Source organism: Dendrobium catenatum, unplaced genomic scaffold, assembly GCF_001605985.2.
Source record: "Dendrobium catenatum unplaced genomic scaffold, ASM160598v2 fragScaff_scaffold_51, whole genome shotgun sequence".
Taxonomy (NCBI): domain Eukaryota; kingdom Viridiplantae; phylum Streptophyta; class Magnoliopsida; order Asparagales; family Orchidaceae; genus Dendrobium; species Dendrobium catenatum.
Window position 1 is genome coordinate 888009 of NW_021318513.1, and position 15535 is coordinate 903543.

The 15535-nt window shown below is 37.3% G+C and overlaps 1 protein-coding gene and 1 pseudogene across 1 annotated transcript; both read left to right on the forward strand.

Moving 5' to 3' along the window:
- The first annotated feature begins 260 nt into the window (after positions 1 to 260).
- On the forward strand, positions 261 to 2123 carry LOC110110842 (putative disease resistance protein RGA3). Its single transcript, XM_020842482.1, has one exon. It carries the CDS (start codon positions 261 to 263, stop codon positions 2121 to 2123), a length of 1863 nt encoding a protein of 620 aa, XP_020698141.1.
- Positions 2124 to 12777: 10654 nt separating this feature from the next.
- Positions 12778 to 14206, forward strand: LOC110110844 (annotated as a pseudogene).
- The last annotated feature ends 1329 nt before the right edge of the window (positions 14207 to 15535 follow it).

Genomic DNA, 15535 nt, shown 5'->3' on the forward strand with positions numbered 1-15535 from the left:
GAGAACGCAAGCTTGTGTTGGTTCGGTATTTAACGACGAGAACGGGGCAGCGATCGAGAGCCGAATTTCAGCAGGAATCGCGGGAGAAGCGACTGATTCGGCGCTGAACAGCGGGATTTCGGCAGGATTCCGGGGATTTCAGTCGGGATTTCGGGCAGATGTCGTGGATCCGTCGGGTATGATTTTGATGATGATTTTTTTTTTGATTTTTTTTTTGTTCTACTGGTTAATACATAGAGGTTAACAAGGAGAACCAGGATATGAGCAAATGGGAGAGGTTGCTCACCCCGCTGGCTGATGGTAAAATTGGTAGTAGAATTTTGGTAACAACTCGAATGGACTCAGTTGCAAAGAAGATTGCAAGGGTCATTCAAGAGAAGACGGTAAAATTTACATTAGAGGGCTTGGAGGAAGATCAGTGTTTGAGGCTCCTCAACTTACATGCATTTGTTGGTGTAGAGAACCCCTCTGATGATGATCATAAAAAATTAAACGTCATTGCTGGAGAGATAGTTAAAAAGCTTTTAGGGTCTCCATTGGCAGCTAAAGTCATTGGTGGTGTTCTGAATGACGACTTGGATGAAAGGCATTGGAGGACAGTTCTAGAAAGCAATTTATTGGGTGAGAATTCTATCAATTCTATCTTAAGACTGAGTTATGTAGTTCTGCCAAATTATCTACAAAATTGTTTTGCATTTTGTTGTATGTTCCCGCAAGATCATACATTTGATAAAGATGATTTAGTCCAAATGTGGATTTCATTGGGTTTCATTCAGCCATCTCAAGGAATGACAATGGAGGATATTGGAGGAAGGTATTTTGATGCTTTAGTAAATAAAACTTTAGTTGAGCAGGTCAGAGGTCACTATAAGATGCATGATTTAATATATGAGTCGGCATCTAAATTTTTTGCACAGATATGCGGTAAATTTGTGGATGATGAAGAGTCATCTCTCAAAATTTCTGAAATTTTTCGATACTTATTTGTTGAAACTACAAATCCAGACATCATACAAAAAATTGGGCAGTTTAAACATTTGCATTCTCTTTTCTTGTTCTATAAAGCTTTTAATGAGGATATTTGCAGTGCACTTATTGAAATATTCAGAGCATCAAGAAGCCTACGCTTATTATATGTATGTGCTCCATACTTGAAAGAGATACCCGAGGAAATTGGAAATTTGATACATCTTCGATGCTTAAAGATTGTTGGTTATAATTTGACTACGATGCCAAGATCTCTAAGTAATCTGTATCACTTGCAATACTTAATATATGATAGCCCAGGGGAGGTAGAACGTCTACATGAAGGTGATGATTTTTTACCAAGGGAACGTCGACATAAAGCTGATGATTTTTTACCACATGACATTAATAGCCTTCCAAACTTGCGTTACATGAAATTGCCCAAGAGTTACAGTTCATTGATACGTTGGATTGGGAAGCTAAAGTCTCGTCCAGAACAAGTTGTGAGTGGTTATAGATCAATTGGGGAGTTGAAGAATATGAATGATTTTTGCATTTTAAAAATCAACCGCCTTGAATATGTGAAGGACACCGAGGAGGCTCGTAATGTCCAATTATGTGAAAAGACGAGGCTCACAGATTTGACCTTATGTTGGACAAGATCTGATTCATGGAAAATCGCTTCATGGAAAATTGCTTTATATGAGAACGTGCTCGACAACCTTCAACCACCAAATTGTCTAAGGAAGCTGAGCATAAATGGTTACTGGGGTGCAAGGTCTGCAATATGGATGAATAATGTCAATATGATCTTCAATCTAGAGGAAATCAATTTGACAGGTTGCAAGGAGTGGGAAACTCTTCCTCCTTTCGGGCAACTTCCCTTCCTCAAGTCACTGAGACTTAAAAACATGCCGAAAGTAAAATTGCTTGAGAGTAAATTTAATGGGAATGATAAACACCATGCCTTTCCTTGCTTAATTAAACTGGAGCTTTGGGACGTTCCTATGCTTCAGGAATTACCGAACCTTCCTCCCTCTTTGGAAGGTCTAAGAATTAAATATTGTCATCCAGAGTTAAAGAAGCGCTATGGAGAGGATGGAGGCCCCGATCGGCACAAGATTGCTCACATTCCTGAAATCTATATTTCTACTTGATACATAAGCAAACTTGTTTTAAAAAGATAACAAAGTAGCAATGTCAGCATGATATCTTATTTGTTTGATATATATGAAGTGTGAAGAATGCAATGTCATCATGAACCAGTTTGTATCACTTGATCGATGTGTCACTTGGTTTTAATATGTTCTTTTAAATTTCTTATTGATTTCTCTAAATGAAAGAATTATTGAATTTTTATTTAATTTTGGTTTTATGTTTTTGAGTTTGCAAAAATAAAATAAAATTTTAATTATCAGTTACCGGTCATCTTTAATTTATGAATTTGGATCAACTTTAAACATTACATGATTTTAAATCTTATTCAAACTTATTTATAAAGTTTTTTTTTTAAATATGAGTTTTCTTTTCAAGTTGATGTCAAAAGCGAGATTTTTTAAAACTCAATTAATTATATATTTGATTGTAATAATATAAATATATAATCTGTAAGGTAAGATCGGGACAACAGAGAACAGAGTATGTAGAAGAGAAAATATGTTTTCTTATTATTATTGTCAGACTACAGTGGATTATATATAGAAGAGGAAAGAACAAGAAGAGTAACAAATTACAAGAAAGTACAGAAAGTGAGAGCCTAATGCACACAGTAAATATAATATATTTCTATTGCTAACATCCCCCGTCAAACTGATGGAGGGGGAGCGACGATCAGTTTGTTGCATAGAAGTTTAAATCGCCGTGTGGGTAGAGGCTTGGTGAAGATGTCGGCTAGTTGATCGTTGGTTGAGATGTGATGAATGGTGAGATGATTTGACTTGATGCTATCACGGATGAAGTGGCAGTCGACGTCAATATGTTTGGTCCGAGTGTGATAGATCGGGTTGTTGGATAGAGCAATGGCGGAGGTGTTGTCGCAGTATACGGTGGTTGGAGCCGTTTGTGGAATGTGAAGTTCTTCAAGAAGTTGACGAAGCCACAGCAATTCAGCGGCTTCAGCAGCCAATGCGCGATACTCGGCTTCGGCGGAGGAGCGAGCAACCGTTGCTTGTTTCTTGACTCGCCAGGAAATCATTGATTTGCCTAGAAAGTTGCAGTACCCGGATATTGATTTCTGGTCTTGAATATTGTTTGCCCAGTCGGCATCCGAGTATCCCTGCAAGGTTAGTTCATCGCGATAAAGAGGAAGACCATGATCGGTTGTACCTTGAATATACCTGAGTAGGTGTGTTAGAGCATTGAAGTTGCTGTTGAGCGGCTGGTGCATTGCTTGGCTGAGTTGATGAACGGCGTATTGTATGTCCGGTCGGGTGAGAGTGAGGTACTGTAACGATCCAATTAATTGACAGTAAAGATGAGGATTTGCAAATTTGTTGGTTGGATTGTTGTTGATGGAGGATTTTCCAGAAGAAGGATTGGCGACCGGTTTAGCATTCTGCATTCCGGCTCTAGCCAATATGCGGTGGGCATACTGTTGCTGATGAAGAAGAATTCCATATTTGGTGTGAACGGTCTGGATTCCTAGGAAGTGAGCAAGAGAACCTAGATTGCGCATCTGGAATTGCTTGTGTAAGCTTGTAAGAAGACGGTCAATCTCGGTAGATGAGTTTCTGGTTAGAAGGATGTCGTCGACGTAGATTAGGATGTAGAGCCGAGTTGATTTTGATTTGTAAGTAAGAAGAGAGGGGTCAGCCGAGCTTATAAGAAACCCGAAAGCTTGAAGGTGAGCAGAGAGAGTGGCATACCATTCTCGTGGAGATTGTTTGAGTCCATAGAGCGCCTTATTGAGCTTGCATACGTAGGATTGGATGAAGAGCATCTTGAAATCCTTGAGGTTGTTGCATGTAAACGGTGTCCGAAAGTTTGTCGTGCAGAAAGGTGTTGGAGACGTCGAGCTGATGAATTGGCCAGTTGAAGTGCAGGGCTAGGAGAATAAGAACCCGAATGGTTGGTATTTTTGCGACCGGGCTGAAGGTTTCTGTGTAGTCGAGCCCGTGTTCTTGATGAAATCCTTTGGCTACAAGTCGAGCCTTGTACCGGGCGATCGAGCCGTCAGAGTTAAGTTTTGTTCTGTATGTCCATTTGCAGCCGACTACATTTTGGTTTGAATTTGGTGGTATAAGATCCCAGGTACCTTGCATTTGGAGTGCTTGAAATTCTTGAGACATAGCTGCTCGCCAGTGTTCGCTTTTGACGGCTTGATTGTAGGTAGTTGGCTCGGTATGAATTATGTAAGATAGATTAAAGATGGTTTTAGGTCTGTTGTGCCCGGTCTTGGATCTGGTTAGCATAGGGTGAGTGACTGGTTGAGCAGGGTGATTGGTGTTAGGCTTGGCATGAATGGAGGTAGAGTGCTAAGAAACAGGTGAAGAGGGACATGGTGTTGTTTGCGGGTTACTAGATGCAGGTGTTGGAACAGTGTGATGATGATCCAAGTGATGTGAAGGCGTGTGTGTTTGAGGATGAGTAGAGAGAGGTAGACTGGTGGAGGGAACAAGCAGAAGAGGTGGTAAGTGGAGGTTCTGAGGTGTAGTGGTTATTGTGGTATCGGTAGATTGGGAGAAAGGAAATATAGTTTCGTTGAAGACTACATGGGGTGACACATAAATTTTGTTGGTCTTGATATCAAGACATCTATAGCCTTTCTGATTGGGAGCATATCCAATGAATACGCACGGTTGAGAGAGAGACGAGAGTTTGTGGGCCGCATACGGTTTGAGCCAGGGGTAACAAAGACATTCAAAAACTTTGAGGTGACTGGAATTCGGACTTGCTTTGTAAAGAATCGTGTAAGGAGATTTATTGTGAGTGTTTGGAGATGGTAGACGATTAATGAGGTAGACAGCGGTGATAAGAGTGTCGACCCATAGGTGATTAGGGATGGAGGCAGTGAAAATGAGAGTGCGAACGGTTTCTGTGATGTGCCGATGCTTTCTTTCGGCGACGCCGTTCTGAGGTGGGGAGTACGGACATGTAAATTGGTGAATGATGCCTTGATTTGTTAGATGAGTTTGGAAATGTTTATTAATGTATTCGCCTCCGCCGTCGGTGCGAAAAATTTTGATATGAGCTTGAAATTGGCGGTAAATCATGCGTTGAAATTCTAAGAATTTGGCAAATACGAGCGGATACACCCAGGTGAATTTGGAGTGATCGTTTATAAAACTGACATAGTATTTGTAGCCATTGTTAGAGATGAATGGGGAGGGTCCCCAGACGTCCGAATGAATTATATAAAATGGAGTCGAGCTAGTGGATTGAGATTTATTAAATGGTAAGCGATGGCTCTTGGCCATTTTACATGAGTTGCAAAGTAATTTAAATGAAGAAATACAGATATTCGGATATTGATTTGCAAGATGAGAGAGCGTAGTCGATGAGGGATGTCCAAGACGGCGATGCCATAGGTCAGGGACGGACTGAATAGAGACAAGAGCCAGTTGCGAGGTGTCGTTAGCGGATTGGTGCGGGGCTTGAATTGGATAGAGACCATTAATAGACGGACCCTTGAGAAGAGTTCGGCGGGTCTTCCGATCCTTGAGTTCATAACCGTGAGAAGAGAAGGTCATAAGACAGTCATTGTCATGAGTAAGTTTGTGAACAGAAATCAGATTAAAGGATAAGTTTGGAACCAGATTTAGATGAGTTAGGCGAAGGCTACCTTGCGGGGTAGGGAGGAGACCATTACCAATGTTTTGAATGGGAATTTGGTGACCGTTACCTAGAGTGACTTGAGTGTTGCCTGTGTACGGTTGAGAGGTGTGAAGATTGTTCGGGTTGGAGGTGAGATGCGAGGACGCTCCGCTATCAAGAAATCATTCGGTGGAGGAATTTGTCGCCGGGGAGGTGAATAAGGCAGCGGTTGGTTGTTCGGAATTGTAGTCGTCATCATGTCGATGCCAACATTTGACTGCGGAGTGACCAGTCTTGCCGCATATTTGGCAAGTTATGGCGGGTCTTGCGGTTCTTGGGCCGCGGTTGTTGCTTGGGTTGGATCTGGTATTGTAGGAATTTCGTTCGCGATTGGAGGATCGGCCACAACCACGACCGCGAGTGGCTGCGAGCGCCGTGGTGTTTCCAGCGAGTTGAAGGGATTGAAGCTCCCGGGTAGCTTCGTGAGCAAGATTAAGCTCCTCGCTGCAGAGGAGAGTGTAGAGCTCGTCAAGATCAAGGGGTTGACGATTGGTACGTATCGCCGTTTTGAATGCTTGATATGTTTGGGGAAGGCCATCCAAGGTGTAGTGGATAACTTCTTCAATAGGTATGGTTGCGCCGGTGGCAGCAAGAGCGTCAACCTTGGCTTTGATGTCAAGAAGGTATTGGGACATCGTTTTATCTTTCATGGTGAGACAGTTATTTGGGCTCGGATTGGGTTGATCTTGGTGTCGTTGGGTTCGTATTTCCGAGACGCTCAGTTCGACAGTAAGCTTGCTGAAATCGGAGTTCATATGCTCCCGGATTTAATTTTTGAAGTTTCCAACTAGCTTTTGCTTCGAGATTCGTGCCCAATCAAGCTAATTTTGTGATAACGTATCAGACATAATTGTGGGTGAGATGATGGAGTACATGGCAGCAGTAAGATTTTGGTCTTGTAAGAGCCATGCGTCATAATGGGGATTAGGAGTGGTGGTGCCGTCGACAGTCGTCGTTTGGGATGGCGGAGGGGAGGTGCCGTCCAAGAATCCTTGATAGCCATTAGCTTTGAAGAGTTTGAGTACCTGTGAGCGCCATAAGGGGTGATTGTCGGCGTTGAGAGGTTGGGCGACGACACTTTTGAGGTGGCTCATTAGAAATTTTAATGATGCCGGAATTGATGGTGGGTTGGACGGTGGTGTTTCTTCCGCAGAGGAGAGGCTGGGGGACGAGGTATTGGATGAGTTAGCCATGAACGGCGAGGAAGAAGCAAGAACGGGAGGAGGGGAGGAATCAGTGCTCTGATACCATGTAAGGTAAGGGCGGGACAACAGAGAACAGAAGATGTAGAAGAGAAAATATGTTTTCTTATTATTATTGTCAGACTACAGTGGATTATATATAGAAGAGGAAAGAACAAGAAGAGTAACAAATTACAAGAAAGTACGGTAAGTGAGAGCCTAATGCACACGGTAAATATAATATATTTCTATTGCTAACATAATCCAATTACCAAAAGCCAGATTGTGGTGCAGGACTCTTTTCTTTTGAAATTCCAACGGCACTCTTGAAATATAAATCCACTAGATTGTTATTCTAATTAGCTGCACAAACTAATCAGCTAATTTTTGAATTTGTTGTCTAACATAAAAATTGATAGAACACACAACACGGAGAAGATATGTATATTGAAGATTATTGATTAAATATTAATATAAAATGTTTAAATCTATCTATCCAAATATTTTTTTGATATTTTCATTTGACATATACATATAAAAATATAAATCATTATTAAAACTTATAAACTATATAAAAATAATAATTTGATACAATAACATAAAATAAAGCATCAAATAAAAAACTAATTATCTTTATCTTTTTCTCAACAAACTATTTATTAAATAACAAACGATCATATTCATGAATATAAATAAGCAAGCTTCTAACTCTTTATTATATGATAGTTTTTAAAAGTTTATTCAAATTTATTTAATTTTGTAAATAACAAATATATTCTATGAACAAACATTTGTTGACCTCATCTTTCACTTGCTTTGCCCAATCGATTTGATTGGAGCCCCGTCGAGTCTAATCCAATTCAAATATTCGTCAATTTGAGTTCGATCAACTTAATTCAAGTCCAATTTTTATTAAATTAATTTAATAGGACCCAATTGAACTTAAATCAATTCGAGAATTGAGTTGGATCATGCTCGATTATGTACAATTGAGTCGGATTAGTTCTTTTTAGCAGCGTCGGATTTGATTTGACTTGAATCTATGTTAATTTGATTTGATTTTGTTGAGTTAAGTCGAACCTGAATTGGCCCAAATGAGTCGAATTAGACCTTATTTGAGCTTGAATTTTGCACAATCTTTGAACCCCTAGTTTAATTATTTTGAGGTTAAGTTCCATTAACTTTTCATCTAATTCAAATCATCTGAGTATATTAAGAAATTAGTTCGAGCGGCTATAATCAAACTAGCCGCTTTTGCTTGATCTCGGCGATCTCCAGCAGGCGCAGCAGAAAAAGAAGAAGTCCTACTTTCAGCAAGCATTGGAATAACGGGGGCTGAAGCATTGGAATAACGGGGTTAAGAAGAAGTCCTCTTTCGGCTTTGGCATGCCTTTCTCCCGAAGCATTGAATCCAGAAGGCTGGCTCTCTCATGCGAGGACAAGGCAAAACAGAGGCTTCCGTTTTCAACGCAAGGGCATGGGGATAACTCAAGAGAAGAATCCTCGCTCTAGCAATGGCATTTTTTTTTCGCAACTCGTGCGATCCCTCCTCCCTCTCGGCTTCTCCCATTCGGAACCAGAGAAACCGAAAGGAAGCCCCCTCCCTCTCTTGTCGTCCTACCTTCGTTTCTCCCACGCAGGACCGAGCCCGACGCCGAGTTGGTCTCTTGCCCTAGCCGCCGGCTTCTCTTGGTTTGCAAGGTGATCTTTTCCCCCTTCTTCTTCTTTTTCTTCTTCTCCATTTCCTTCTTCCCTTTTTTTTATTCCTGTTCTTCTCTATCTTACGCATCTTCTTCTTTGTTTGGAAAACGATGTGTTAAAGATTATTCCCTTTCCTTTAGAAGGAGGTTGATGATTCTTGCTGAATTGTTGGAGTCAAGAAATCGAATTTTTGGAGTCAAGAAATCATGTTTTGAGTTTTTTTTTTTTTTTTTTTTGGCATCAAGATAGCATCTATGCAAAAAGTGAATGCTGAGATTTTTTTTTTCCTTCCTTCTTGACAAGTGTTCTTATATGTGAATGAGATATTTACTTTTAGTTGGAATGCCTTTTTACTTAAATTCTTTTCTAGAAAAGGTAGGTGTGATGTGGTGGCATGACTTAAAAAAGATTGTTTTGTATGGCCTCTTAAGCATCGTATGCTAGATGTTTGGTCAAATGCCTTAAAGGGATCATCGATCTTCTTTATCCTTTTTTTTTTCATGGGTATCATCTATGCAAAGTTTCAATGTCAAATAGATATGCATGCACACATATACATACACACTTATGTGATTATTTCCTTTCTTAGTGTTATTGCGATATTGTTGGCTCTTGTTCTACCTTAGGAACGAAGTATCAAGGATGGCATGATACTCTTCTAGCAAGTCACTTGTAGTATTATTAGACTTTCGTCTATCGTTTATTGATGTCAGTGTTACCACAAATGATTATTGACATACTTTTAGTTGGCTAGATATTTGATTTGTAGCCAACATGTGTAATGAGTTGGAATGTGAAATGAAAGCAATATTGAGTAAGCCTCTCTTGTTAATGTACACTTTAGGTTGGGATGATAAATATGAACAATATGAAATGCTTTTTCTTTGGTAACTATGTTTTCATAGGCAATAACTTGGCATGTTTTATATTTCAAATTCGTAAGTATGCATGGCTTTAATATTTCACTTATAACACTCGGATATTGTATTTGTGGGAGCTTTATACACCGGGTGCACCCTATTACTTGGGCCCTTGTGAGGTGCAAATCATGCGTATGCTCTATTTTTGCATGTTGAGAGATGCATTTTTTTAACACCTTCAAAGTAGTTTGTGCATGCACAAATGTATAAATATGGTTTGGGTTTGGGTTTGCAGTAAATATCGATAGTTCACATCATTCTAGATGTATATGTGTGTTTGTTTAAGCTGTGAGAAATACATTTTATGGTATTTAAAAAAAATAACAAATTAGCACAATCCATTGAACTACAGACTGCCATTGGAGGAAAATATTAATGAGAGTACTTCTAACACCAAATACTTGTTTTCTAGCATAATCCTTTAAAATGCACTATTTTTTGTTTAATAATTTTTAGGAAAACATAGGTTGGAGGAAATTATCTATAATCACACTCTGATATTAAATACTTGTTTAATGAGTCATTATGTGGGGCTTGTCCTCGCTAATCTAGGAATCGTATAAGAATTCATTGTAGCAGGTGATAGTAATGTAATTTGCCTAATTCTCTTTCCGTTAAATATCTAATTTATAAATATCTGTTAACAACATGCATAGGTATGGGTCCTTTATGAGAAGGATCATTTTACATCAGTTGAAGGTGGAGAAAGCGCTGCAGATGTTTGTTCTAGACTTTTGATTGCTTCGACTACATTGGAGACAGCATATCAAGCATATTTTTTCTTCATTTTAACAAAGATTTCTCTTATTATTAAGATGTTTTTTCCCATTCTTAATATTCAAATGGATAATGGTACATACTTTTCTTCCACAAAGGATGATATTCTAAGCATTTAAAATATAACTAACAAATATTCACTTTATGCATAACTTAAAAGGTTTATATGCATCCTAATTGCCAAAGACCCAAGCTATACAGTGTGCAATTGTTATTTTCTTATTAGAAAATTAATATCTTCATCTCTTCTAATGGGACTTCAAATTATTAACCTATGGAGCCTAATTTTTACCAAACAAAAAAAGTGCACCATACAAACTTAGTCGTGGGTCAAACTTCACAATAAAGATCCTAGCAAGGGTTGAATTAGCGAAGAGCTCCCCTCAGGAGTTCATGGACATACCAACAAAAGATATACACTATTTTAATATATTTTATTGAGGGTATTTCTAAATAATTTATTATATCTTTGTTCTCAAATATTTTTTTTCCGTTTATGGAAGTATAGCCTTTGTGGTAAGAAAAAATGAAAAATAGTCAGCAAAAAATTTTTATTCAAGTTGTATGGATTTTTCTTTTTTCTTTTTTTTTTCAAATTTTGTTTTTTAAAAAATTGCTTTTAAGAAAAAATAATTAGGAACTGTTGACAGCAAAAAAAAGGGCATAAGCCCCTCTAATTTCAAAACCAAGTTCTATGTGATTTTTAATTTTTGTGTGCTAATTCACACAGTTTATATTTTCCTCCTCTTCTTCTTTCCTTTTTCACCATTCATATCAACCATGATTTTCTCTTCCCAGATGCATCATCCTACTTGTCAGCCACGACGATCCTCTCCTGATTTTCCAAAGAATTCTCCATGCAGCAAATGACAAAACATCTGCAGAAGCAGCCATTTCTTCAAGAATAAAACAAGTTATGACTCATTCAATCTTATCACAACATCGAAAGTTCGCCTTGCCCACAGTCGAACTTCGACCAATCAAATAACCTCCGACTGAAATTTTCTTCAAGGCTTCTTTTGGGATAAGCAGTTTTTTAGTAGATTTTTTTTTAAAATTAAACTTATTTAAAAAGTAATAACAAATTGCCTCAAATTAAGTCTTAGATATTGAGAGGAACTTTTATTAGGTCCTATGACCGGGCGTAGAGCTACCTTCGGCCGTCAATAACATGTCGCCACGTGCTTTTGCTTTTTACCGCGCGGCCCGGCGACTTGACACGGCCCGGAACCTGGGATTTCTATGTTCGCGTATTGCTAGGTATTACTCGGTATTTGCTCGGTATTGCTAGATATTGCTTGACAATAACAAGAAATACACTCTGTGAAGACCAATACCGAGTTTTTTCTAGAAAATATCGAGAAAAACTCGGTATTGCAAGGTATTTGCTCGGTATTGGTTATTGCTGAGCAAAATCGACTAATATCTAGCAATACCGAGCAATCATGGGTCCGTTCCGGGTCGGGTGGTCGGGTCACGCGGTAAATAGTGAAAACGCGTGGCGCGATTCTATTGGCGGCCAAATGAAGAGCTACGTCATGTGATCGGACCAAATAAAAATTCTATTGAGAGCCACCCATCCTCGCTTTCTCTCTCCGCTTTCACCATTGATCTCATGCACATTGATCAAAATATCTTTGATGTTATTTGTTAACAATTATTGGATGGATAATGAACGAAGGAATTCTTTTAATTTATTATTTATAAAATCGGATTGTATTGTATTATAATTGTTGATATATATATATATATTATTGCTTCATTGCAATTTATATTAGTATTATATATGTAAAATAAGATTGTCATATAAAATTGTAATCAGTCATAATAGTATTTTATGACCTTAATGATTAGAATTAGGATTCATTTGCGATAAAATTTTCTTGTATTTATGAAATTTCGGCTTCGTTTGGGATAACTTTTTACTGTTTTATAAAGTAATTTTTTAGTATAAAAATATTTGGAATTTTGAAATTTTTGTACTAGAAAAATTCTTTATAAATTAATGAGAAAATTATCTCAAATGAAGCTTTAAGTACTATTTAAATAATAATAATTAAAAATGTAGTAATTAAATTAGTTGCATCCACTTGTGCATCTATTTTGCTAAAAACTGGACACGAAGTCTTATTTTGGTCTCTTCAAATCAGTCTTGATGATGTGGCAATTTTAAATTCATTCAAAGATAACCAATCAACAAATGCCACGAGAACATTAAATTAAAAATATAACATAAGTTCTATCTTAAAGGAAAAAAGCAAGTAGATTAAATTTTGTTTGAGATGGTTATAATATTTTATAAAGTTAATTATAAGAAAGTAATTTAATTATTTTTGCTGTAAAAAATAATGTTTTTTTGTAATGTTTTTTTTTTTTTTAAGAAAGCAAACATAAAATTTTAGCCAAATGAAATTATTTGAAGAAATTTTTTTCTTTTTATTTTCTACACTTTCGCACCTATTGGGCTCCCACTGTTCGTGATCAATGGTCAGGCCATGGAACGCTCAGAATACGCTGCCCGACATATCTCAGCTTATCGAGCAACTTGAGCACCATTATCTTACCCCCGATGGATCCTACCTCTCCAAATCCACATATTCGGAACTCCATCTTGTAACTCCCTTCATCTCTGTTACAGAATTGTTGAAGAAAATCTTAATTTTGGATACCATTTTTGGTTTAATTGTTTGATCTTTGTTGGTTTCTTTTGCAAAAATGGAAGGCGAGGGAGGAGATGTCCAGAGAGAGGTTGTGTTAACGTATACCGATATTTATATAATTAGGGTTTTATATTTCTTTCTTTAGCTAAAATGTCATGATGCATTTTATTTTGGATGAAAAAATGAAACTTTTTTTATGAAATTATCTTGAAATTGAAATATGGCGTGATTTAATTCCTTCAATTTTTTTGTTTCCAATGGGGTTTGTTGTTGGGTGCTTGCAGACTGTCTACAGACAAGCAATAGAAATGGTTGAGGAGTATTAGCAAGCGATTTCTGCTAATAACCCTGGAAGAGTAAGAGATCATCAGTCTCTGTATCCACATTTTGGATTGACTTGTTCTCCTCAAGTTCTGGTTTTCTTACCATTGATATTATGCATTTGATACCTAGAGGATTTCTGTCGGATATACTTGTTTTTAATTATTTGTTCCGGATATCAAAAAATTCTTTTGCATGGCTTAGACATCTTTAGGCCTTTAAAATTCCTTGTAATTTTATTTGCATGCTTTGACTATTGTGGGAGTTGAGTGATAATCTATATCATCAAAGTGTTATTTTATTTATTGAGAAAAATTTGGCTTTGTAAAAGATGCCAAACAATGAATGCTAAATTGAGGTCATCATTTTTTTCATCCCTTGCAGAAAGTATCTTGTTGAGGCAACTGAGGAAACATCAATTGCTTACAATAAAGTGGTATGGTCTCTTTATTTGATAAGTTTGTCCTTGTAAGAATTCATGCATTTCAGAGTCATATAAGTAGATTAAAAATCAAGCAAGTTTTAAATTTTGAACATCATTATCAGCCATGTGGTGTAATCTGCTCTGGTTAGACTACTGTTGATCAGTTGTTTGCTTTCTTTTCCTCTGTTTCTCATATTCTCCTCTTATAAGGTTAGACGTCTGAGGGAATATCAAGGTGTAGATCCATACTTTGATTCAATTGCAAGACAGTACAATGATATTGTAAAGGTACATTTATACTCTCAATTAAATTTCTTTTAATCATGTCTGCTTTCTCTTGATCTTCATTGTTTTAATAATTTACAAAAACTTGAGGAAATGCAATGGACAATTCACCGAGTTGAAATAGATCTAAAGTGCTCAATTGATCAATCAACACCATAAATCTACTTTTAGTTTTTTATTAAAATGTTGAGACGTTTACCTTATCAAAGAAGAAAGGATAGGCGGTTACATCTATTTGGACAACTTTGCTATAGCCGATGGATTTGAACATCTGGAAGAAGTGGAAGTTGAAGCAACGGCTCTCATCTAAAAATTTTATTGTCATTGCATCAATCGCTACAATTTGAACTCATTAATTTGATAAGATAAAAAAGGAAAACTATTCTTAGGTTTGGTTTGGGATGGCTTTTTTTTACAGAGTAGTAAAAAAACTGTCACAAACGAAGCCTTAATTGTATTAAAAAGTTGGTTTTAAAAGTAGTAAAAAAATCCAAAATGAAGTTTGACATATCATCAAAAATTATCTTGATCGGGCACGAATCTCGAAGCAAAATAAAGTTGAAAATTTCAAAAATTAGATCCAAGACCATTTGATTTTAGCAAACTTACAGTTGAACTGAATGTATCGGAAATACGAACCCAACGACACCAAATTCGACTCAATCCGAGCTCAAATGAGACCAAATCACATACTTGAAGCGCATTCGGAAGGTTCAAACCATAAATTGGATTACCAAACGGTTTCCAAATGCAACATGCTTATAGTTGAATCGAGCTGCTCAACTAGAAAAATCCAACAAGTCTAAGATCACCGAATTCTGATATCATTAAGACATTCAAATACCCAATAAACTGTCTATTATCAAAGGATTCAACATCGGCCGTCCATTTAAAACACTACCAATTTACTCTTGATCTTCCTTCTATTTACTGGTTATGCCACTCTCAGAAAATTATAAATAGATATCTCATTTCACATAAAAAAGGGAACCTAAGGTGGGGAAGGAGGCTATTAGAAGATAAAACCTATACCCTTAGAATCTTTACTTGTATTTACAACTTTACCTTTATTTTAGTCTATTTAATGTTACCTGTACGCCTCAGCAAGATAATAAGAATAATATTAGTTTTGTTCTCTGCCACTGGCCTCTCTGCTCTCCCTTCCCAATCAATTCCCTTCTTCTTCTTCTACAAAGCTTTCAGAAATGACCTAAGAATTACTGCTCGATTGAAGCGACAGAAGAAACAAACAGTTGTTTCCTGTTCCATTTGAGATGCCCTTAGGACTACTCGGCAGCTTCTGTCTTCCCATCAAATAAAACTTCTCATTTATTTTAAAAGATATATTTTCTTATTTTAAAATGGAGACTTTAAGTCGTCAATTTACAACTACATGGCAACTTCGTCTTCTCTCTCACTTACTCCGTTTACTTGACTTATGGAGACTTTAAAGAAGTCGTCGACACGGCAGCTTCCTCTCTCTCTCTC

Bases quoted from the DNA above. Each gene is read 5' to 3' on its own strand.
- LOC110110842 (XM_020842482.1), top strand. From the start codon at position 261: ATGAGCAAATGGGAGAGGTTGCTCACCCCGCTGGCTGATGGTAAAATT.